The sequence below is a fragment of the Tribolium castaneum genome, chromosome 8 (genome assembly GCF_031307605.1).
Source record: "Tribolium castaneum strain GA2 chromosome 8, icTriCast1.1, whole genome shotgun sequence".
In the NCBI taxonomy this organism is placed as follows: domain Eukaryota; kingdom Metazoa; phylum Arthropoda; class Insecta; order Coleoptera; family Tenebrionidae; genus Tribolium; species Tribolium castaneum.
In genome coordinates, this window is record NC_087401.1 from 8,451,165 (window position 1) to 8,474,380 (window position 23,216).

General features: G+C 35.5%; 4 protein-coding genes across 8 annotated transcripts; 1 reads left to right on the forward strand and 3 right to left on the reverse strand.

Moving 5' to 3' along the window:
- Window positions 1-23: 23 nt before the first annotated feature.
- LOC657422 (uncharacterized protein) lies at window positions 24-953 on the forward strand. 2 transcript variants are annotated; one of them, XM_064358315.1, is made up of 4 exons: window positions 24-179; window positions 226-316; window positions 363-572; window positions 621-953. In XM_064358315.1, exons 2-4 carry the CDS (start codon window positions 243-245, stop codon window positions 919-921), a joined length of 585 nt encoding a protein of 194 aa, XP_064214385.1. In that variant the 5' UTR covers window positions 24-179; window positions 226-242; the 3' UTR covers window positions 922-953. The 2 variants fall into 2 exon arrangements, with proteins under 2 accessions (XP_064214385.1, XP_968976.1); XM_963883.5 differs by having other exon boundaries at window positions 233-316.
- A 522-nt stretch (window positions 954-1,475) lies between these two features.
- On the reverse strand, window positions 1,476-4,054 carry MED26 (Mediator complex subunit 26). Its single transcript, XM_008196794.3, has 3 exons — window positions 3,655-4,054; window positions 3,310-3,384; window positions 1,476-3,265 (listed from the first exon to the last, which is right to left on the reverse strand). Exons 1-3 carry the CDS (start codon window positions 3,715-3,717, stop codon window positions 1,958-1,960), a joined length of 1,446 nt encoding a protein of 481 aa, XP_008195016.1. The 5' UTR covers window positions 3,718-4,054; the 3' UTR covers window positions 1,476-1,957.
- A 108-nt stretch (window positions 4,055-4,162) lies between these two features.
- On the reverse strand, window positions 4,163-13,794 carry LOC657273 (protein zyg-11 homolog). 2 transcript variants are annotated; one of them, XM_015981058.2, is made up of 4 exons: window positions 13,630-13,794; window positions 12,917-13,581; window positions 7,712-9,144; window positions 4,163-4,521 (listed from the first exon to the last, which is right to left on the reverse strand). In XM_015981058.2, exons 2-4 carry the CDS (start codon window positions 13,547-13,549, stop codon window positions 4,431-4,433), a joined length of 2,157 nt encoding a protein of 718 aa, XP_015836544.1. In that variant the 5' UTR covers window positions 13,550-13,581; window positions 13,630-13,794; the 3' UTR covers window positions 4,163-4,430. The 2 variants fall into 2 exon arrangements, with proteins under 2 accessions (XP_015836544.1, XP_968834.1); XM_963741.4 differs by having other exon boundaries at window positions 7,740-9,144; window positions 13,630-13,791.
- A 134-nt stretch (window positions 13,795-13,928) lies between these two features.
- On the reverse strand, window positions 13,929-19,957 carry ImpL2 (Ecdysone-inducible gene L2). 3 transcript variants are annotated; one of them, XM_008196751.3, is made up of 5 exons: window positions 19,798-19,957; window positions 15,632-15,892; window positions 15,020-15,200; window positions 14,212-14,543; window positions 13,929-14,156 (listed from the first exon to the last, which is right to left on the reverse strand). In XM_008196751.3, the coding sequence occupies exons 1-5, from the start codon at window positions 19,798-19,800 to the stop codon at window positions 14,145-14,147; spliced, it is 789 nt and encodes a 262-aa protein (XP_008194973.1). In that variant the 5' UTR covers window positions 19,801-19,957; the 3' UTR covers window positions 13,929-14,144. The 3 variants fall into 3 exon arrangements, with proteins under 3 accessions (XP_008194973.1, XP_008194972.1, NP_001164129.1); XM_008196750.3 differs by having other exon boundaries at window positions 13,929-14,165; NM_001170658.1 differs by lacking the exon at window positions 19,798-19,957 and having other exon boundaries at window positions 13,940-14,156; window positions 15,632-16,698.
- Window positions 19,958-23,216: the final 3,259 nt, after the last annotated feature.

The following is a 23,216-nucleotide window of genomic DNA, read 5'->3' on the forward strand; positions in this document are numbered from 1 at the left end:
GGCCGCGGGCGGACGCCATTTTAGTGTCAATTTGACGACGGCGCGAGGTTTGAAAAGTGACACGTCGGTGGTGTTTGAATCACCACAACTGGGGCTCATTTACTTATCCACTGTGTCAAAGACGCTCAGAGGGGTGACTGATTTGTTATTGCAAGGGTGGGCGACAAATTTGGTGATAGGTAAGCCACAAGTGGGCAAGTGACAGGACTGGTGACCTAATTACAGAAAACAGCCCCCTTGTCATGGCAGACGTGTCCGTGGATGTGTCGGGGGTGATGTCGCCCCCTGAAAATTCACCACGGACCCCGTTTTCAAGGTATGAGATTTTTAAGCGACCTAACCTCAATTCTAGAATTTTCTAGTTTTCTGCAAGTTCCGACCCAAATACCGGACCCGAAAGAATGGTTTAGTAAACAAAGACAAAACGTGCGTCCCTGGCTATTATTCATACAAACTTCCAACTTCAAGACGCCCCCTTCAGTCCCAAGACTCAGCAAACGAATTATGAGAAACATCGAGTACTTCCAGAGCAATTATTTATTTGTTTTCCTCGGTTTGGTTGTTTATTGCTTGTAAGGAGCCCCTCAGTGTGAGCACCAACCCCAAAATTCTACTTTCAGAATAACCTCGCCTTTGATTCTATTCGCCCTTGCTGGGACTTTTTACGCAGGCTACAAGCTTAACAAAAGGCACCAAGAGAAGAAAATCGTGCTTTTTAAAAAAGAATTGACTTTGGCACAAGTTTATGGAGTGGTAGCACTATGTTCCATGCCAGTTTATTACATGGTGGGGGCCCACGGGGCCATGTTTTGGGTCCTAGGAGCCTCATTTTTCCTTATTACTTTACATGCCTCGTTCTACAACATCGACGCTGTGATCGCGCAAGGAGAAGACGGTTTTCCGCTCTTAGAACAAGTCTAATTTTGTACAATTTTATTAAATGTTTTACCCGCCCTGTGTCAATTCAGTCACGTGACCCGACTCACACTGCTCATTGGCGGAGGCCATGGCAACGCCACCACGTGATGAGTGTGTCAAAAAAGCCGTGTAAAATTTATAGAAAATACGTTTATTTTTCGTAAAAGCCAAATTATATTATGTACTGATATTCTTGAAGAAGAAGAAATTTATCTCTTAAGATTTGAACTACTTTTATACCCGATAAAACGGATAATATACAATAATTATATATAACAAACTCGTAACTAACTAATTAATTAATGCGAATTGAAACAACATCCGAATTAATTAGAGCCAGTGTGTGAATCGATGTTTTTTTTAATATATAACTATAGCTTGTTATTTTATGAAATATTTTCCCCGCCTTGTGTCAAATTCAGTCACGTGACCCGACTTATGCCGCCCTATTGGCGGAGGCCATGGCAACGCGACCACGTGACGAGTGTCAAGGACGCGATTGGCGGTGTGCATGGCAACGCGACCACGTGGATGGGTGTGTCAAATCCAAAGCCGTGTCAAATTTATAGAAAATATGTTTATTTTTCGTAAAAGGCAATTAATATCATGTACTGATATTTTCCAACTAGAGAAATTAACTGTTTGTACAATAACTATTTTGATAAAGGGGTGGAACAACCTAAATTTATGTACAATAAACTGAAAAATTAATTAATTACCTGACAACAAAACGGAAGAAATGCGCCCCGTTTGGCAAACTCATAACTAATTAATGCGAATTGAAACAACAAATTAATAAATTAACAATAGCCAATGTGTGAATTGACATTTTTTTAAATATATAACCATAGCTCGTAACACTTTGAAAACATTGCCTAGCTAATAAAATATACACAATTATAAAAGCGGTGTGCAATAATAATTAAAAAAAGCGACCCCGACGTTCAGTTTCTAGGTCTCAAATAAAATAATATGACACCTCGTCTTTCAGTGGAAAAAAAACTTAATTCTTAGGTGTAATTAATACAAGACTAGTATTTTAATCTATAATAACGTAAGGCAAAATTTTGAAAATTTCGCCGTTGTAGGAAGGTGTCTCGACGACCTCGTGCCACTCCCGAAACACTCTATCACCTGTCCTGTCACTCTCTGAAATGCTATATTTCTTATAATTCTCACAATCAAAGTCCGCTTTGACATCCTTCGGTATACTCTCCGTATTTACATTAGGCACTACGTTCACAAAGAGACCTCTATCGTCAACTTCAGGCCCCATTTTGGCCACTCCAACCCCCCAATTCCCATTCACATTATCAATAAACTTGCTATGTAGCTCCTCTGGAGTAACCTCTTCAGTTTTTTTCCTACCCTCAAAGTGTAACCTGGCTGCGCACTCCTCATCCTCAACAAACTCAAACGGTTGCCCCAACTCTTCCGTATCATCAACGGAAAAATCCTTGTGCTCCTTCAGAATACAGGTGCACACAGGCTGGGGCTCCTCCTCCTCGTCGACGACAAGCGGTGGCAGCTGCGCTAGCGCCTCCTCGACACTCAACGACGTGATTTTGGCCTCTTCGGGGGGCTCAGGGGGCGGCGTCTCCGGCGGCTTGTCTTCAACCGTCGGCTCGACATCGTCCACAACAATAACCTCCTCTTCAGGCGGTATCAGCGACTTGTCATTAATCACCGACCCCGACTCGATCACATTCTTGCCCCCCAAGTTAATTTTCCTCGAATTCTTGAACCGGTTAGCATTTGTATTAAGCTTCTGGTCAATTATTGACACCCTCTCCGTTAACTTAGCTGCACGCAAACTCAGATCTTCCTTCGGTTTAACAGGCGACGCCCCCAAGACCGTGTTATTCTTATTCTGGAGCCCCGCAATCAACTCTTGCGTGGTCTTCACCTTGGAGTTGCCCCTCGACACGGCCAACTTATTCGTGAACGACGTCTCAGCCTCATCGAGAAGATTCTTGTGGTTTTTGGAGCCTTTTTTGCGTCCGCGCTTCTTGGGTTGTTGTTGCTCGAGTTGTGGTTCTTGCTGACTCGAATTCGAGTCGGAATTAATGAGGATCACATCACGCTTCAATTTCGTACTTATCACATCTTTGAAACTCGAATTCGAGTTATCGGACAGTTCGAGTTCGGCCGTTTGGCCGTTCAGCTTGGGCCGCTTGGGGGAGGGGGACCGGTTGAGGGGGCGCTTCTCGAGGGGCTTCAGCTGGCCGTTGGAGTCGGGCAGCACCATATTGCGCCATTTCTTCACCAGCTCCTTGGCGCGCTTCGACAGCGAGTCGTTGTCGGTCTTGCGGCGCAGCTCGTTCACGTGCTTGCCCAGTCGGGTGGTCTGAAACGCACGATGAGGGGGCGCAACACTCGGGAGACACTTACCTCGAGCAGTTCTTTGGTAATTGTGACTTTTTCGAGGAGCGAGACGATTTCGATGACTGCAGGCATGTCAATGACCTGGAAAAAACGGGGTTAGTTGAGACAGTTGGGGCGCAAAGCGCCCCAACTGTCAAATTATTCGACTGTTTGGGTCAAGTGGCCAACCACGATTGGGCCGATTTGACAAAAGGCGATCGCGTTTTTGGCGTTATTTCGCCCGATTTCGGTGGGTTTTCGCGGTATTTGGCGGTCTCGGGCATGCAGCCGTGTGCTGGATGGTCGGGATAATGGTGTACGCTTTTCGGGCGAGTGTCGGTGTGATTTGGTAAAAAACAGGCAAATTCTTACATTGTAATTAGTGTCGAGGGCTCGTAGTAATCTGTGCGTCAATTCCGTTACGTTATTCTGCATTTAAAGTCGTCCTAAAGCGAGAAAAACGGGTATACTTTGACAGAACTGTTCGTAGTTCCTCTCCACAGTAATGGCGCAGGTACATTGCGCTTTGTGCAGTCCTCAGTCCGCACTGTGAAACACGGAACATGGTGCACCCGAACATACTGAGAGGGGATCGGTTCGGCGAACTCTAACGATCATTGCGCGTGTCCGCCAACCGCAAACCTCACCGCAGCAAAATCCCCCAGAAACGGGGCCACAAAAGCGACCGCGGAACGGCGCCCCCAGCCACGCCGCGACACTCGCGCGTCCCCCGACTCGCCTCTGGCGCGGTGCGGCGCCATCGGGGCCAAATGGGGCCCCGGAACCGCGCCAGGCCCCACGAGCGTCCGACGCCGTCACGTGACAGGTCGCTGGCAGGTTGGCACCACCGCCCGCGAAATTCAAACCAGAAACAGGGGTGTTGTCTTAACGCGTGATATATTTGACTAGGTAAACATTTATACATCTTTTGTACAGGACATTATACATATTGGCACGTCTTAAAACACAACCAATCGACAACGTAATAAAAATATACAACGGGGGGAGTTGGGCGCAACTTAATTATCTCACAGTGGTAACAATCCTAAGTAAAAAGTAACTGAGAATTATGGGTAAATCACAATAATGCTGCTGGAGATCTTCAAACGTGGCCAGCCACCGTTTCGAGGATCTGAGACGAGATTGATTTAATATCGGGATGGGAGTCGGTGTAATTGATCAAGTCGCTGAGGAGGAGATGGCCGTTTTCGTCTTGTAACATGACGCAGTACCGTTTTGCTGGAAATAAATTCTATTAGAAAGCGCCATCTAGCTAAACCAGATCATTTCGTAACACACTATTGTTGTACAAGCGTCACTAAAAATTTACAATTTAAAGTTGAAAAAAATTATCATACGGCAAGGTCAAAGTGAGATTTATTTTTATTACCATTTAACTTAACGCTAAATGTAATTTTTGGTCACTGTAATAACAAGCGCACAATATTCGCCAAACACTTGGTTTTAAATTGAAATAAAAACTCGCAATTGAACTGTTATATCAAGTATTGATTTTACGTCAGTTACATAATATTTTGCAATATTTCGCCCCGACTGACGGTTTTGTACACATTTCAACTGATTCACTCGAATATATTAATTTGCGATTATTTCGACAAATTATAGAAATAAAAAAATTACAATAAATAGTTAAAGAGGGCCATGTCTACGGATATCTAAATACTAGGATACGAAACGACCTACAAATAAAACGTTCCCGGTTCCCGTCTTTGATAGTTCTGTTAAGGTCGCCAGAGAGCGCAGTTGTTCCATTACATTACTGTCTGAGTTTTCAGAAATAGAAGTTTATTATACAGACTGATTCAGAAATACTGAGTCTGTTGGCAACACTGGACTTAAATTTTTAAGGATACCAATGAAGTAGGCTTCCAGTTAAGAATAATCGGTTCACTTTCATAAAACCATTGTGGTGGAAATTGGGTACTCTTGGCATTAACTTTTATATGAGTTGTTATGGTAACAGGTTAATCAATTCCACCACAATGGTTTTTATGAAAGTAAACCGAAAGTATATTGAGAAAATTTTGTCAAATTTTTTCACCGGTTGACTAAAAAAAATCACCAAATGGCCACTTCATTCTATTGAGTAAGATAAAAAAATGACCAAATCAAATAATGTGGCGTAACAACTTGTAGAATAAAGGTGTACCACTTTTTATTATGTCGTACTATTTTCTTGGGCTCAGAATTTCCTGCAATTTTTTATCTCGTTTCGTCTCCTAAGTTATAGTCCTCCGTAGTCTGTGGCCATGCCTTTTCGTCAAAATTTGATATACAATCAGAACAGTTTTGGGAAAAAAGTGCTATCCCCTGGAAAATAAAAACATAATAAAACAACAACAAGGCAAACAAAGTAAAATAAAGCCATTTGTATAATGGACGATAACTTTCTTATTTTCTATATTATTTATTGTATATCCTTTATTTCAATTTATTTATGCAAGGTTTGTGTGCAAAGTCATTTATATTTATACTTTATCGCAAAAACTATCAATTACACCAAACGCAGCCTTTACTTTATTTATATTATCAAATATTTTTCTTTATGGCTATGAATTTTTTCAGTCATTTTCTAGTTTTTTTAAAATAACCTAATATTAAGTTGCTTCAAAAATTATTTATTATTTGTTGTTTTGTGGAAAAATCCGTAAAAAAATGTCACTAGCCATTCAGAAAATAGTTCATTAGGAAAAAACTAAAACTTCAATCTCGAAATTGTGAACACAAAAAATTCACGGCTGTTCATATTATCGAGAACATATACACATACTTATCGAATCTGCTTTGAAATACTGTTTAATAAAATAACAAGATTCTTAAATTTTGTAATTACTACACAATAACTTTTGTTTTTCATTTGCAGAGAAATATTAAAGTAATTCTTGTCTGAATTAGTTTTACAGAAGCATTTATGGTAATATGTCTTTTTCATACATATTTTCTAAAGCACAAATAGTATATATGTACAAGATGTGTTAAAATGATTTTCATCCTGACGCCTAAGGCGACTTGACTTACTTAGAAAACAAGTCGACGCGAGTTTCCACTAATACAAAAGAAAAAAGAAAGTGTTTCCTAGAATCATTTAAAGAAGGTACCTGCTAAATTGTTCACACTATACAGCCTGTTCCTCTAAACCCCAGATTAGAATATTGAAGGTTCTAATAAAGATACTTATCTCAAAGTTGGTACTCAGCCATAATCCGTTGAGTTCTACTCAACGAAAATATTTTCAAGATGGCGGTACTTCCGCTTACACCGGAAGTCGCTATCAACTTTCTTATCTTAAAGAGAAATCTATGTTATTATTGCGTTTTTTGGATTAGTTATTTTTATCAGCTTTCCCTATACCTAAGTTTAACCGTTTTTAAGAAAATTTGGATTTTTCGAAAATTTTTGGATTTGTGCAGAATTAAATACTCTACTATTTAGTGGAATAAAAGTTGGGCATGTGAAAAAAAATGAGTTATGGGTGCTTGAAGATCTACAAACATAACTTTAGAAATTAGAGGTTTGTTATTCTTTTTTTAGAGACCTGAATGCACCAAGGGAAAGATCTAGGCTTCCTCTTTTAAATGAGCTGAAAAATATTTTCAAATTTTTAAAAATGGTAGAGTAATAGATCTTTGAACTGGAAGGTGCAAACCCAAAAAAAAAAAATATTAAAAACCTTCAATAACAAGTGTTCAATAATTGTTCTGGTCGTGGTTTGCTGTGGTTTTTTCTTTCTAGCATAAACGTAGGTTGCGTGATAAGTTCATATGGTGTGCTGTCAACTGTTTAAATGTTGTTTGATTTTTGCATTTAGGAGTTTTTGATAAAAATCACATTGCAAATCATGATAACTGTATGCAGACGTTCAAGAATTTACTCTGCAAGCTCAGTTGAACCTGTGAATTTTTGGCTGCTGTCATCTGTCATTGTTTTGTAATGTTAACCGAGACATACGAGACAATTGCCACGCTAGGCGATCTGACCAGAACAATTATTGAACACTTGTTATTTTATAAACGGCTAAATTTAGGTATAGGGAAAACTTATGCAAACTTTCTTAAAATAACTCCAGTAATCCAAAAAAATATATAGAAAATAGCTTTATAGCTTTCCATTTAAACCAAGGAAGTTGATAGCGACTTTTCCGTGTAACCGAAAATGCCATGTTGAAAATCTTTTCATTGAGCAAAACCTAAAAAATTATGGTGCAATAAAAACTTTCAGATAACTATCATTACTAGAACTCCCAATACTTCTAATGTGGGGTTTAGACGGAACATCCTGTAGAGTACACAATGTTAAAAAATTGTTTCACATAAACGCATGTTCACTGCATGTAAATGTAATTTTGGTGCAAGCAACAATTTTATTATTATGTTATACAAATATAATTATAGAAAAAAAATAATATTACCCCATGTGCCAGGAGTAGGTGCACTTACGATTTTTGGTACAGACGTGATGTATGGCCCACACCGCCCACAGCTGCACCTGATAGTCCATCTCGATCCTCAACAGTGAAAAAAACGGCCTAAAGCTGCGATAGGCCACCATTTCACTATCTGGCACTTTCCATTGCGAGACCGCATTTTTCAACTCCCCCAACATCTCCTCCCTTGTATGACTCCCCACCGTCCATTGCTCAGCCCCATCTGAAGCTAAATGTGCCACAATCCCGGCCGCAAAATAACTAACATCAATATTTTCCGATTTTAACAAAACAAACAACTCATTCATCAACGGATCCATCATCAAACTATGCCTCAGCTTCACAACTTCGGCTATATTATTCAACAAACCTAAAACTTTCGTCTCAATTGCACTATCGTCTTTAAACGTTTTCAAAACTTTCAAAAACAAGTAGGCGCCACCTTGCTCCAGAAAAACCGTACAGGTGGCGGCACTTTCATCGGTAAGGTTCCAGAGGGCGCTGAGTGTGAACTTAAGAGTGATGTCGGAAACGCCCGACTCGACCCGATTCTGAACCATTGCGAGTAGTTTACGCATGTAAACGGGGCGTGCCCCCAATTCGGACGTTTCTTCGGTGCTAACTTTCGCCGCCAAAATACTACAAATTGCAACCGCCATCCGATTCATATTCACGTCTTCGAACGTACAAAGGGCGTCCAAAACTAACTTTGCGCACCGAAAACGATCAAAATTTATCTCCTGCAATATGGTGTCGCTGCAAAGCGTCAAAAGTGAATTTTTCTGCAACTGAAACTCATCGGGGAAACACTCCATCGCATACAGGGTGAGATTCACCCCTCGACTCAACGACTTTGGATGGATTTTCTTACTCAAATCACCCCGTGTTAGATTATACAGACACGCAGTGGCGGCCATTTGCACGCCAAACTTATTCGAATGTGCCGCCATGACCGGAAGTACCAAATTAAACATGTCGGGACGCGCATCCGGCGATAAATTCGTCAATTGAAACAGGTGATAGAGCGCTTTTTGTACATAATTCGACCGTTCTCTATACTTCTTTAACGTGACTTTAATCTGATTTTCGTTTCCCAAACCGGCGATTGTCAAATTTGGCCACTGGTTGGTAGAACTGAACAGCGAATCGAACGTACAGTCGGTAAGGACGATACCTAGAAATTCTAACTTGGGGTGAGTTTCAACGTATTTAAGGAGGGTTTCAGTCGGGATAAAGTCACGCCAGCCGCTTACATCGAGCGAGACTAAATGGGGGAGCGTTGTGACGTCGTCGAGGAGTTTGACGACGTTGGAGGTGGTCAAGTGGTCGAGTTTTTCGTTGAAAACGCTCACGTCGAGGTGCCGTAAGGTGGACAGGTGGGTGAGCGTCGAGACGTAGTTAGCTGACTGCGACAAGTCCTGGAAAATTATTAAAATTTTAAATTAATGAATGCGTCCTGCAATTAGGCGATGTTAGTGTGGTCAGGTTGGTATTTAATAAATTACTAACGTAAAAATCCGGGAGGTTACTATAAAGGTAATGAATAATTTAATCGTACTTTAAGCGTAAAATTGTTACCAAACTTGCCGGTAAAATATTTTTTTTAACTTCGCATAAGGGAATTTTATGCGTAATCTGTGGCAGCTCTGCTGTCAACCACCTCGATTTCAGTTTGCAATTTGTGAATGTGTGATGTGTTTTCGTAGTGAAATTTGTTGAAAAATGGCATAATTAGAAGCAATTAAAAGGTAATTTATACTGTGGTGATTTTTACAAAGTTTTGTACAATCTTGGCGACTCTGTCGACTGTCACTAACAATTTTTAAATTTTTGCACGGAAATCGTTTAAAATTACAAATTTACGGCAAATTAGACTTCGAGACACTGCTATAGAAATAATTGGCACAACTATTCATTTAAATACTTTAAAAATTTGTGATTAAGTAATATAGTGGCAGTCCTGTTGCTGGCCATCTCGATTTTAGTTTACAAATTATAAATTACACTGAATTTGTGTTTGAATTTTCATTGGGAAATTTGTTGAAAGATGGCAAAATTAGGACTAATTAACGGCCGGAAAAACCACTTCAATGGTAATTAATATTTTTCTGGTAGTTTTACTACAAGAAACTAGTGGTTTGTCAATCCCATCTTTATGCCATTTTTGTGCAATCTCGGTGGCTCTGTCTACTGTAACTATTTGCTGTTTCAAAACTATAAAAACGCCAACATCGCATTTTTGCAACTTATTTTTTTAAATAAGATTGATAATATTGTAAAATAGTTATTAATGCTTAGATCTATCATTGAAAGTATAAATTACATTAGCTATTATTATTTTTTGAAGTGTATGAAAAATTTATAACATCTAATTTTATCGAACGAATAAAATTTTGAAAAATGTAAAATTTTGTTAGCCTTGGGAATGTTGTCTGTATCTAGCGTTAGCTCTTTGCCGCTTAAACTTTGATCAAAAAATAAGTAAAAGTTAATAATGATTATTAAAATAACACTTATTTTAACTGAAAAAAAAAAACGCATTCTAATAAGAAAAAGCTTAAACACGAAATACACAAGTTTTATGCTAAAAAGGAAATCCAAAATGTTATCCATTGACTTCCTGGCTTTCTGTCGCCATAGCTAACGATCATAAGAATTTTTATACAGTTAATTTTTTGCTAAAATATACAAGTGACAGATAGATAATGACAGTATTTTCAAAGCCAACTTAGTTTTACTTTCCCAGAAATCCAGAATTACATTTTTGAATTTTATTTTTTACCTTTTAATAAATACTAAAGGTGGGTTTATCTTACAACACTGAATTCAGAAAAAATGTTTCTTTTAAAAAGTCATTAAATTTGACCCCATGTTTCATAAAAAAATTAAGTCATTCTTGTTTTTTCAAAATAAATGATGATAGAAAATTAAAAAAGATCTCAGGTGATAGAATTTAAACATTTTTAACTGTTTCCCAAATTCTAAGGTGTTGTGTTAAAACGTTCTGAAAATATTCAGCTGTATCCATATTTTTAGCGACCCCTGTATACAGGGTGACTCAATAGTGGATTACTTCTGATATATTCTAAAATGCAACCAAAAATACTAACTGCACTTATCACTTGGATACTGATTTTTAAAAACATTAATTGAATAAACTCTGTTTTTTACCTTTTAAATAATAATAATCCATAATGAAATTTTAGCAGAACTATCTCAACTACCTCAAAATACTATTCTAGTTCCTTTTTTATTTATTTAATCAAAATCGTCTTTTTACATTGTATTAGCTGTTTCAAAACTACATATAAAAACGCCAACGTCGCATTTTACCATATTATTTTTTTTAATAAGATTAATAAAATTGTAAAATAGTTATTAATGATTGAGAATGCAAATTATCTTAGCTATTATTTTATTGAATAGCATAAACAATGTATAACAGCTAATTTTGAGAGAAAATAGGATGTTGGCGTTTTTACATAATTTATTATAATTGACTAATTAATCTTTTTTGATATTTTTAACAAATTAACAACTTTTAATAAAGTGCTATCACTGACAATTTCTAAATTTTATTAAAAGTTCGGGAAACTATTTCAAAGGTATTCAGTTATTCATTCTGTTACATTACAAAGTACAAACTTGCGAATTTTGGAATTTATCACAAGAGAATTTTATGCGTAATGTGTGAAGCAGCCTTGTTGTGTGTCCCCTACTATTTTTTGAGTTTTTGTTTTCAGCGTAATAATTGTTGAAAAATTCCAACTGTTGCGGAACGTTGATACATTTGTCTAGACATTGTCATCACTCATCATTATCTTATTCAGTGTTTTTTGTTAATACGTTACCTACTTTATATAATTTCCTTTGTCTGCGTCTTCACACCCATTATTATTAGTCATAAAAGCTGATAATTTTTTGTTAATGATTTATCGATGTTCTAACGCAATTTATTCAGTTGCTCACTAAAACGGACGTGTATTAAAACTGTGTCTGATTTAACAATTTTTTTTTGGAACCCTTAACACTTAATAACATCTGGAAAAGCAACTAAAAAGGTAATTAGGTAATCCTTTAATACACTAGAAACCTCTACTGATTCACCACAGTTTTGCATAATAAATAATAATAATAACATAAAAAATTTACTAATTTTTTTGAATATGTTTCAAAATTGAAAAATTATTACAAAGAACTTACGATTTTTAAAAATTTTAAATACTAATTATACGTAAGGCGTGGCAGGCTTGTTGTCTGTCCTCTGTTTTATTATTTTTCAAATTGTGATTTCGTCACGATGTTTTTTTAAAGCAAAATAATTATTTTCAACTTTGGTCTACGGAGTATAAGGGAGGACTTTAAACTATAACTTAGGAGACGAAACGAGATACAAAATCGCAGAATTTCCTGAACCTACAAAAGTAGTACGGCAGAGTAAAAATGAGGGCGCTTCGAGGGTCTCAGCGCCAAATCGTTTTAAATTAATTTAAACTCAACCCATGCACTAATTACTTGGACAAAAATGCAGAAATGTTGAGCTTTGTACTCTTAACAGACTGGGAAAAACTGACGACTAACTTTTTCATAAGCAACATAAGAAAAAAATCATTTAAAATAAAAAATTTGCGCTTCGTCACATATTTTTCAAGACGCTGCGAATACGGTTGAAGATACGAACAAAGTTGTCGAGAATTAAATTTTCTACAAAAAATTTTTAAGTATAAATTAACTTTGCAATACTTGACCATCGGCAAAAAGAAGCAAATTCGTCGCTTGAGCGTCTTTGAACCACTTTGTGGCCTAAATGGTTGAAGATGGGCATATGGCCTGGCAGACTTTTTTGTAGGAAATTTTATTCTCTGCAACTTTGTTTCTAACATTTTTCTTGCATCTGTAACCGTATTCGCAGCGTTATGAAAGATATGGGGCAGAGTGCAACTTGGTAAATGTTTGAATTTCTTTAAATAAAGCGTACGATTCATTTTTTGCATTATGTTTGTGTCTTACTATTGTATTTGTCTGTATTTTTTTGTTTCCTGTATGTTAACTAATGGAACAACTGCGCTCTCTGGCGATATTAACGGAATTATCGAGGGCGGTAACGTTTTATTTGTACGTCGTTTCATATCCTAAGCTTTAGATTTCCGTACTTTGGACTTTAAATTACCCAATTTTCAAATTACTTACGCTGATTGCGAGACTCGTCAAGTTGAGGAGTTGCCTCAGAGGGCTAAGGTCCTTGATCCCCGTGCCAGTTCCCGAAATGTCGAGTTTTTCCAGTAGTTTCAGGTCCTCACAAATCATATTTAAGCAGTGTTGGTTGAGTTCAGTGTACGCCAAATTGAGAGAGCGTAGATTTTTGAATTGTGTAATTTTCACCATCAAACTGTGCCTCTGCACGTCGATAAACGAGCATTTAGCGAAATTCACATTCGTCATGTTTCTAATTGAGTGTTCATTGAGACAATCAATAATATTTCCTATACACACATTTTTCAAATTGACACATTCTAAATCTAAAATCTTGTGCTGTTTAAGTATCTCAAGTCCGTTCTGTGTCACTTTGCAATTTTTTAATTTAACAGTGCTCAGTTTCGTGTTCTTCTCACTAAATATAAACATTAAGGCGTCACAAAGGATATTCTTCTCGAGGAATTTCCCTAAAAGTTTCTCTGACAGTTCCTTGAAGAGGAACAAATCAGGATCGGCGAATTTATAACGTTTTCCCGCATTTGTATGATCGAGTTTCACGTAAATGAGAATATTGTCACAAATCGTGTCCAAACACAAATCTTCCAAAGAATTCGGACTTTCGTACATTTTCACCTAACCTCACTTTTTCTTCGATTGGGCTGCAAACCTCAAAGGTTATTGCGACGCGAAAAATGCTAATTACCTACCTTTTATTTTCTTTATGAGGTGATCATTGCCGCAATCGAACCGTTACACGGAATATCAAGAATTTATCGTCAAACTCATTTTCATTTCGAACTGTCAAAGTTGTGACACCTGACATTTCAAAACTATCACAATTTAAAGACGGCCATGCACGAAAGGCATATGGTAAAGGCGAACATACGCGGCGTATTGCTGGTTGCCTACAACAATATGACGTCCAATGACGTCTGCCGACTTGATTAAGATTTCAGGAAATTTTATTGAGTTTATACAGTTAGGAAACAATAAATAAACGCTCGGGTGGGTTTAATGCTTGATATTTTCTTTATTTACTTACAAACCTTACAATAATATAAATAAGTACAGCGGTCTTGTAATTATTACACATATAAATACCTAACTCATAAATACTAGATGGAATTTCCATAAATAACGGCCACACTATCCTAGGAGTATTTTCAAATTGAACATTGACTAGATTGACATAAAGTGCGTTCGTTGCGCCCCCTGTGTTTCGTTATTTGGACTCCTGCAATCCCTAGTCAAATAATCACCAAAACCAAAAAAAAAAATCAAAATTGTACCTTCATGGGGTAAAGGAAGGTCTCAACGGAGTCTTGCCCAACCATGTTACGTGCCACACAAGTATAGACCCCCATATCAGCCCAACTGAGCGACCGAATGCTCAACGAGCCGTCAGGAAGGGCGCTCACACGAAGGTCATTTTCGCCAATTATCTGCCCTTGAGGGTCAATCCACATTTGGCTCGGCTTAGGATTGCCTAAAGTGCGACAAGGCAAAATCACATTCGTTCCAATCACGTCCATGTAGGTGGGGGCCCAAAGGGATATCCGGGGCACGTGGTGCGCCCCCAGGATTTTCGTAGTGAGCACTTGAGTAAAGTTGTGCTCGAAACCTAAAGCAGGCAACCAACGTTACACCATTTCCAGACTAAACTACGATTTAAACTTAGTTTAAATTTAAACCGAGTTTACGTAAGCTAAAGCTTAAGCTCGAACTAAGCAATTGCAAGTGTTGGGACCAAATTCCATGTCAACTGGCTGACTAAATTCTAGTAAAAAATATTTTAGAAAAATTGAAGCAGGCAACCAACATTGCACCTGATATTTTTTTAAATTTTTTTTCCAAAAAATGGATTCATAACTAACTAAAAAATTTATAAATGAGGCAAAGATGTGACTAAAGCCCCAGGATTAAATTTCATGACAATTCCACGATTATTTTTAATAATAAAAAATTAAATTACAAAAAAACGAAAAATTTATTTTCTCGCAAACTATCCGTCCGAGTATATTGAAATTTGCACACGGTAATGGCGAAGGCGTCCATAAGCTTATCTATTTTTTTTATAATTTTTTTATCTGTTTTTACCTTCTTTTTTGATCACGTAGATGGTGCTGTCTGCAGTTACTATTTTGGAGCCGCTTTCAGCGACACAAGTGAATCGGCCACTGTGGACGGGTAGGAGGTAGTTGATGACGAGACGAGCTTTGATTTTGCCGAGTCCTTCAGAAGGGGTTTCCGAAATCATGTTGCTTTCAAAGCTCTGGTGCTAGAAGGTAGGCAACCAATTATACACGTGCGAGGGTGGTTTTCAGTTAATTATTGATAGAGAGTAAACAATTATAATCCGGTTAATTCGCCCACGACATAATGTTTCGTGTTTGCGCTTTTGAATAATGAGGACTTTAAGTCAATAATAATACGCTGAATGTTTGGTTTTATCAATAAATAAATTAATGACGTTTATTTGAAGGTGACGCTTTGAAATTGTGTTTAATTTTAATTATCGTTTTAATAAAAAATGTCTGATAAGAGTTTAAACACAAACACTGAGATCAGAATTAAAGTGAGAAAAAAACAGTGGTGCCAACCGTAACATTAATTTTTCTCCGAAAAAATAATATTTACATTAAAAAATTTTTTCGCGTTTTTGGATTTTTTGTACAGTGTGCGTCAAAAGCAGCGCGATTTTTTGCATACCTCTGTAAGGGGGGTTTTTCCTCTTAGCCATTGTAGGGTGGGGGGCGGCGAGCCCATCGCCTCGCACTCGAGCTCGACGTAGGAGCCCACCGTTTTGCTGATAACGGGTTTAGGTGGAGCGCTTATCTTAATCCACTCGTCTTGGTCCCGATAAGCCATAGATCCGGACGCCACCGAAATCTCATTATCCATATCATCCGTCAGTCTTCTACAATTGGCCACTTGGAAAGCGACCAATAATACTGATAACAACACCTGGAACTGTCGGTCAAGTCAGAATCGAGCGTTCTGATTGGCTGGCAATGCGTCACGTGCGATTCCGGGAATGATCTATATGTATATACGTGCGCGGTTCTGGGAAGTACACGATTAATTAAACGCGTTGGCACGTGTGTAGACGCGGCATTTGTGAAAGAAGCTTTCCGAGAAAACGCCAGTTTTGATTAAAATAGGGGACGGAAAAACCGTCAAATCATCAAATTTTTACAATCGAAGGTGGCACTGGTGATTGATGACAACGCGGCCAAAAGTTATCACGTTTCACAACCTCAAAATGATAAAAAATTGTGAAAATTGTACAATGACACAAAAAACAACCACTGATACACTTTGACCCTCCTAATATTTATGCTATAAAAAAAAATCTAAACCAAACCATGCATTTTGGCATTTTTTTAAGATAATTGACGAAAATTTCCCAAGTCACATGCCACGATTAATTACTAATTAAGTAATTACGCTGCTTAGATTTCCAGAATTATGTGATGAATTGATGATTAATCACAACACGTGTTTCGCTTTATAATATGGAGGAGAAATTTCTGTGAAAAATTGCTACAAATATTTATTTTTACTACATAGTAAGAGATATCATTCGTTGACCTTACTTGTAGCAGTTGGCCATGAAAGTACTTTGATTACTCAAATTTTATGAGAATTATAGTAATGCTTGTTAATGAAAAAATCTTTGTGTTCCACACAGAAGGTCATGAAAATGTAAAGAGGTGAATAGTTTGTAGAGATTTTATCTAATCACCTAAACAAACATTTTCAAATTTTGATAAAACTATTACGGGGAAAAATTTGGACGAATATTTGTAGATTTCATTCATTTTTTCTCGTTCATTCAATATAATTTATAGATAATAGTTGGCCATGAAAACGTAAATCTTTAGATAAGAACAATTTTGTGAATGGGTTCTAGTTCCAACATTTATGTAATTTCACACATTTGTTTGCGCTTTTTTTCTCATTTTTGTGTGTTGGTAACTTACCAACTGCACAGCAGATGAAATAATATTTATTATTAATGAGTGCGCTTTATTACTGTGCCAAAAATTAAATGTTTCATATTTTGGGCATGAAAAAATTAAACGGTCTGTCTGTTTTTAAATAGGCGACAAGAGTAATTACGCCTTAATTTTGTTTCTCAAAAAATCTAATTTCTTAATTAAAAACATTTTAAAACAGAACTTTAGAGAAAATGGCAACAGCGTATTAGCGTTTTTGAAGTGAAATAGGGCACTGATTTGGACTTTATGACTTTATGACATTGACAAATTTCCTACGAAAAAATTCCAACAATTAAAAGAGAAAATGAATTGACTCAAATGAAGGTACAATGTGTTGTTAAATGATTGTCATCTAGTTAACTTTGAAATTGGTTTACATGTAAAAAAATTGTGCCGCTCTGTCAACAAATGTCAAATCTGTAAGTTGTGAGATTCAATTAATTTCCTTCAACAATTCTGTTAAAATACAACTAAATTGTTACACTGTCCAAGAAAACACTTTCAATATCGAAGCTTATTTCCGAATTCGAGATTTAATAAATGAAGAATGGTAATATTCAATGTCTAAATGATTTTACATGAGAAATTCACAGACGACTAGATGGGAATCATTTAAAAACACATTGTACTTTAAAATGGGAATCTGGCAACACTGCTTTTAGCCAAATGGAAAATAAGAAATATGAGTGTTTCCATAAAAACCAAAACACCAACCGACGGTTGGTATAATAAATATAATTTCATAATGCACTACTTTTAATCAAAAAACTAGAGTACACCTTGTATATTTTTTTTGAAATCTTGATTGAACTTAATGACATACTCTGTAGAAAAATTCGAGCTAAATGAAGTAATAATAATTAGAAATTACCTCCTTCAAGTGATATAAAGTTAAATAAATATCGAAAGTACGTAAGTATACCTGAAAAAGTTGAAAATGTCATTAATCGAGCTTTCTTCTCCTACTTAGCAATAAAAATACATTTGCCTTCAGTTCCAACATTTCTTTTAGATAAATCTTATCTTGAGATTTTACTTTATCATATTTCAATATTTAATATATAATTCAATCATATTTCAAAAAAACAAATGCATTTTTGCGTGGGCTCGTTGGTTTGTCGACACATTTTCAAAATTTTCAAATGTACTCAGTAAAAAGAAAATGGAAAATGTTGAAAATTGAGGAAAACTAGCCACATACATGTTTTTACTAAACTTTTTACAATAATTCATTTTTGTGTGGGCTTGAAATTATTGACACGACATTTTCAAATTTTTCAAGTGTACATAAGTAAAAAGAAAATGGAAATGTTGGAAATAGGGGAAAACTAGCCACATATCGTAGATTTACTAGACTTTATAAACAATAATGGATTTTAATCTTCCACAATGTGAAAATTTACGATTTTTCTCCTGTGTACTGAAGTTTTGACAAGTGTTTGGCATTTCTCAATACAAAACTTCAGATTATTTTATTGTTGAAATGTTGTTAACTGAAAGAGTATTCTAGTGGTATCCTTTAAAATTTAAATTTAGTATTCAGTATTTCAGGATCAGTCTGTACATTTCCAAAATTTTCATTAAAAAAAAATTTAGATATTAAAAATTGGGTAAATTAGCCACAATCTTATGGATTTTTCTGTGAGCACATCGGTTTGTTGGCACGACATTTTCAACTTATTCAAGTGTAGATGAGTAAAAAAATTGAAAGTGTTGAAAATTGGGGAAAAATAGCCACATATCTTAGATCAACTAGATTTTATACAATAATGCAATTTTGTGTGGGCTCATCGGTTTATCGATACATTTTCAAATTTTTCAAGTATACATCAGTAAAAAGAAAATTGGAAATTTTGGAAATTGGGGTAAACTAGCCACAATCTTAGATTTACTAGACTTTATACAATCAAGGATTTTTGTGTGGGCGCATCGGTTTGTCGACACGACATTTTCAAAATTTTCAAGTGTACATGAGTAAAAAAATTGAAAATGTTGAAAATTGAGGATTAATATCCACATATCTTATATTTACTAGACTATATAACAATAATGCATTTTTGTGTGGGCTCGTCGGTTTATCGATACATTTTCAAAGTTTTCAAGTGTACATCAGTAAACAGAAAATTGGAAATTTTGGAAATTGCGTTAAACTAGCCACAATCTTAGATTTACTAGACTTTATACAATCAAGGATTTTTGTGTGAGCACATCGGTTTGTTGGCACGACATTTTCAAATTATTCAAGTGTACATGAGTAAAAAAATGAAAATTTTAAAAATTAGGGAAAAATATCTTACATTTACTAGACTATATAATAATAATGCATTTTTGTGTGTGATCGTCGGCTTATTGATACATTTTCAAATTTTTCAAGTGTACATCAGAAAATTGTAAATATTGAAAATTGTGAAAAACTATCCACATATCTTAGATTTACTAGACTTTAATGATTCACGAGTTGAATTTATTAAAATACTTGCAATAAAAAATGTATAATGTGCGAGAGTACCAAAAGCCGCATTTTTCCGCGCAATAAAAAAGAAAAACGTAATAAATCTTCACGTCTCGTATTTGGGCCACCTTTCTATCAAATCAATCATCGAAACGCTGCGGTTTCCGTCGAATTAGCCCGGAATTCGTGCTCAAAGTACCGTTTCGCGTTGCTTTTTCGTCCCGCGGCTGCAAATTAGCGATAATTCAGCGTCCGTTCAATCGAAAAATTTCCAAATTACCCGTCCGGAAAACTGTGATGAGTCAAGCCGGAGTTATGCAGGTCAGTCCTACAGGGCAACCGTGCTCAAGATTGCATCAGCCTTCTTGGCGCCAAAGACCTGTTGCACCCAAAACCCAAAAAAAAAATTTTTTTTGACTTACCATTTTCGCAGTCGGCGTGGACACGAATGCAGGGCTTTTGCCACCCCGGGCCTTATATAGAGAGACCCTATCGCCGACTCGCTCCCCCCCTAGGCCGGGCCCCGATTGGCTCGAGCGCGCTCAAAGCGTGTGTTCATTCACGTAGAGTATTTATACCAAGAAATTGAGGGAATTAAGATGTTAACTCATTAGACGTAATCAAGCGGTATTGTGCGGGGTGGCCAATTGGGCGCCCGGGGCGGCCCAGGGCCGGACTCGAAAAACTATTTTTAACGAGTTTGACGTCAACACGCTTATCACTTTTATCACCATTTTTCACGCAATTGACCCATTTTTTTACTACTTCATACAGGGTGGTCTCGAAGGGTTGAACGTGATCATTTGCACGTAGCTAGGCAACCAGATAAACAAAGGGTTGCCCACCTGTTGCGTCGTGGTGCCATGTGGTTCGGAAAAATTCACAAAAATGTGACGCAGTTGGCATAGATGAGTCACGTTGTATATTTTGGACAACACAATTGCATTCTTCTTACAATAAAAGTGATTCAATTAAAGGTATCCGACAATTTATTATTTCCAGTCCAGGCGGTAGTTAGCAGTTCAAACGGGAAATTTTAGGCATGTGCAAGATGGTTTTGGCGGCAATGGTAATTTGATTAATTCCGTAGTCAAAATTTTTAAGTTGTAGTGTTGGGAAATTAACATAAAAGTGCAAAAAAGTGTAAAAATGTTACATCATGTCAGCGCATGCACAATTTGAATACAAAACCTATTATTTTTAAATTTGAAAATTCATTGTTGTTTAAACAATTCTAATTAGTTATAATAAATGTCAATTAATTGAAAATTCTTGTCTAGCGAAAAGAAACAAAATATGTACAGTGGGTCAAAAATATAGTGAGTTATTGACGTGTGTTTCAATTTTTAAGCTTAGAAAAATATGATATAGGGATTTGAGAGTTTATATCTACCTGCTTACATATTTAAAACTCTGTATTTTGGGTTGCGGTCTTTATTCCGAGAAACGTGACATTAAATTTTTGATCAACTGTACATTTTTTTTAATAATCAACTGTCAGTGTCAACATTTTGATAAAGACCAGATTGTATTACCTTAAAAGTTTATGTCCAACTACTTTTGAAACTGGCTATATTCTGTATTTGACATTTTGAACACCAGATTTGACATTTTTGAAAATTGGACATTAGTGTTAATCGTTAATTTGTTAGACTAAAGGTGGTCTAAAAAACTAGATGTGTTGTTATACGTGTTTTAAACTGGGACAACTTGAAAAATTTGGAAATAGAATTTTCTAGGTAAAAAATTACACCAACCTTAATTCAAAAAATTACTATTTATGATAATGCCAACCTGAGGGCTCTTAGACAGTTGATTATAAAAAAAATCGACTATAAATGAAAAAATTAACTCATTTATTTTCCTGAATTTTTTATTCATGTATTACCGGTTTCAATAGTATAAAAACGCCAACGTCGCATTTTCTCTCAAAATTAGATATTGTAAATTATTCATGCTATTCAATAAAATAATAGCTAATATAATTTGCACTCCCAATCATTAATAACTATTTTACAATTTTATTAATCTTATTTAAAAAAATTGTTTGGTAAAATGCGACGTTGGCGTTTTATATGCAGTTTTGAAACAGCTAATACAATACAAAAAGACGATTTTGATTAAATAAATAAAAACAAGAATTAGAATAGTATTCTGAGATATACCGGGTGAGTCAATACTGGGTTATTTCTCAATTTGTATAAATATGCAACCAATAATACTAAAATAATACTGATTTCAGCTGACTAGATTGGTATTAAAAAAAATTAAATTTAATTCACAATTACATTGTTTTGGGTAGTGTCAAGTTTGTCGTGACAGTTTTGCTAAAATTTCATTATGGATTACTATTTAAAAAGTAAGAAAACAGTGTTGATTCAATTAAGTACAATTAGTATTTTTGGTTGCATCTTAGGATGTGTCAGAAAAAAACTACTATTGACTCACTCTATACACAAGGGTCGCTAAAAAGTATGGATACAGCTGAATATTCTCAGAACGTTTTAACACACCTTGAAATTTGGGAAACAGTTAACAATGTTTAAATTCTATCATCTAAGATTTTTTTAAATTTTCTATCATCATTCATTTTGAAAATACAAGGCTAACTTGATTTTTTTATAGAACATGGAGTCAAATTTATTAATTTTTAAAAAGAATATTTTTTCTGGCTTCAGTGTTGTAACATAAACCCACCTTTGATATTTATTAAAAAGTAAAAAAAAATAAAATTCAAAAATGTAGTTTTGGATTTCTGGGAAAGTAAGACTAAGCTGGCTTTGAAAATACTGTTATTATCTATCTGTCACTTGTATATTTTAGCAGAAAATTAAACTTGTGTGCAATAATTAGTTTAACAGTTGTACATTTATGGGAAATTAAGCATATAATATGATGGTTAGTTATGGCGACAGAAAGCCAAGAAGTCAATGGATATCATTTTGAACTTCTTTTTTTAGAATAAAACTCATGTATTTCGTGTTTAAGTTTTTTTTTGAATGCGTTTTTTTTTTCATTTAAAATAAGTATTATTTTAATAATAATTATTAATTTTTATTTATTTTTTGGTCAAAAATCAAACGGCAAAGAGCTAACGCTAGATCCAGACAACATTTCCAAGGCTAACAAAATTTTACAATTTTAAAAATTTTATTCGTTCCATAATTTTTTTATTAAAATAAGGTATTTAATGCTTTCAACGAGAAATCTAATCATTATTAACTATTTCACAATTTTATCAATATTCATTAAAAAAATAATAAGATAAAATGCGACATTGGCGCTTTTATAGTTTTGAAACAGCTAATGTGCATGTGTTATACCAAAGAATTCAAAAAAAAATTCTCTTCTTAAAAATATTAAATTTTACCCTTCTTGCCATTAAATGAAAATCAAGTTAGCCTTGTATTCTGAGAACAAATGGAGAGAGAAATTTGATAAACATCTGAAACGATAACATTTAAACACTCTTAATGTTAATAAATTTTGACAAATAGTTTTTATAATATTTAACTGTATACACACTGTTTAGCGACCCTGTATAATTGTTTCAAAAGGGAATTTATTCTGGCACTGTTTTTTCTGTTGCCGCCTTTTTATATCTACTATTGAATTTTGTATTTTTAAAAATAATTCTAAATTTTTCAAAGGAACCACATATTTTCTAATTAAATAAATAATTTTTTCTACTTTGCTTTTACAAACTTTTTTCTCTTTTTCGGAGTTCTATTGGCAGTGCTGGGCTGTTTGTCATCAGCATCACTAGTCTGCAATTTGTCAACAGTGTCAAATCATTTATTGATAAAATCCGAATAATTAACAAAATTAAGAGGAAATACTT

Coding starts and splice junctions, on each gene's coding strand:
- LOC657422 (XM_064358315.1), top strand. CDS start 243: ATGGCAGACGTGTCCGTGGATGTGTCGGGGGTGATGTCGCCCCCTGAA. Junction 317..362: donor CCACGGACCCCGTTTTCAAG/GTATGAGATTTT, acceptor AGAATTTTCTAG/TTTTCTGCAAGTTCCGACCC. Junction 573..620: donor GGTTTGGTTGTTTATTGCTT/GTAAGGAGCCCC, acceptor TTCTACTTTCAG/AATAACCTCGCCTTTGATTC.
- MED26 (XM_008196794.3), bottom strand. CDS start 3,717: ATGCAGAATAACGTAACGGAATTGACGCACAGATTACTACGAGCCCTC. Junction 3,385..3,654: donor CCCTCGACACTAATTACAAT/GTAAGAATTTGC, acceptor CGTTTTTTCCAG/GTCATTGACATGCCTGCAGT. Junction 3,266..3,309: donor TTACCAAAGAACTGCTCGAG/GTAAGTGTCTCC, acceptor CGTGCGTTTCAG/ACCACCCGACTGGGCAAGCA.
- LOC657273 (XM_963741.4), bottom strand. CDS start 13,549: ATGTACGAAAGTCCGAATTCTTTGGAAGATTTGTGTTTGGACACGATT. Junction 9,145..12,916: donor TGACGAGTCTCGCAATCAGC/GTAAGTAATTTG, acceptor ATAATTTTCCAG/GACTTGTCGCAGTCAGCTAA. Junction 4,522..7,739: donor TCACGTCTGTACCAAAAATC/GTAAGTGCACCT, acceptor ATTTATTTCCAG/CAAAACGGTACTGCGTCATG.
- ImpL2 (XM_008196750.3), bottom strand. Junction 15,201..15,631: donor GAAAAACCCCCCTTACAGAG/GTATGCAAAAAA, acceptor CCTACCTTCTAG/CACCAGAGCTTTGAAAGCAA. Junction 14,166..14,211: donor CCTTCCTTTACCCCATGAAG/GTACAATTTTGA, acceptor TTATTTGACTAG/GGATTGCAGGAGTCCAAATA.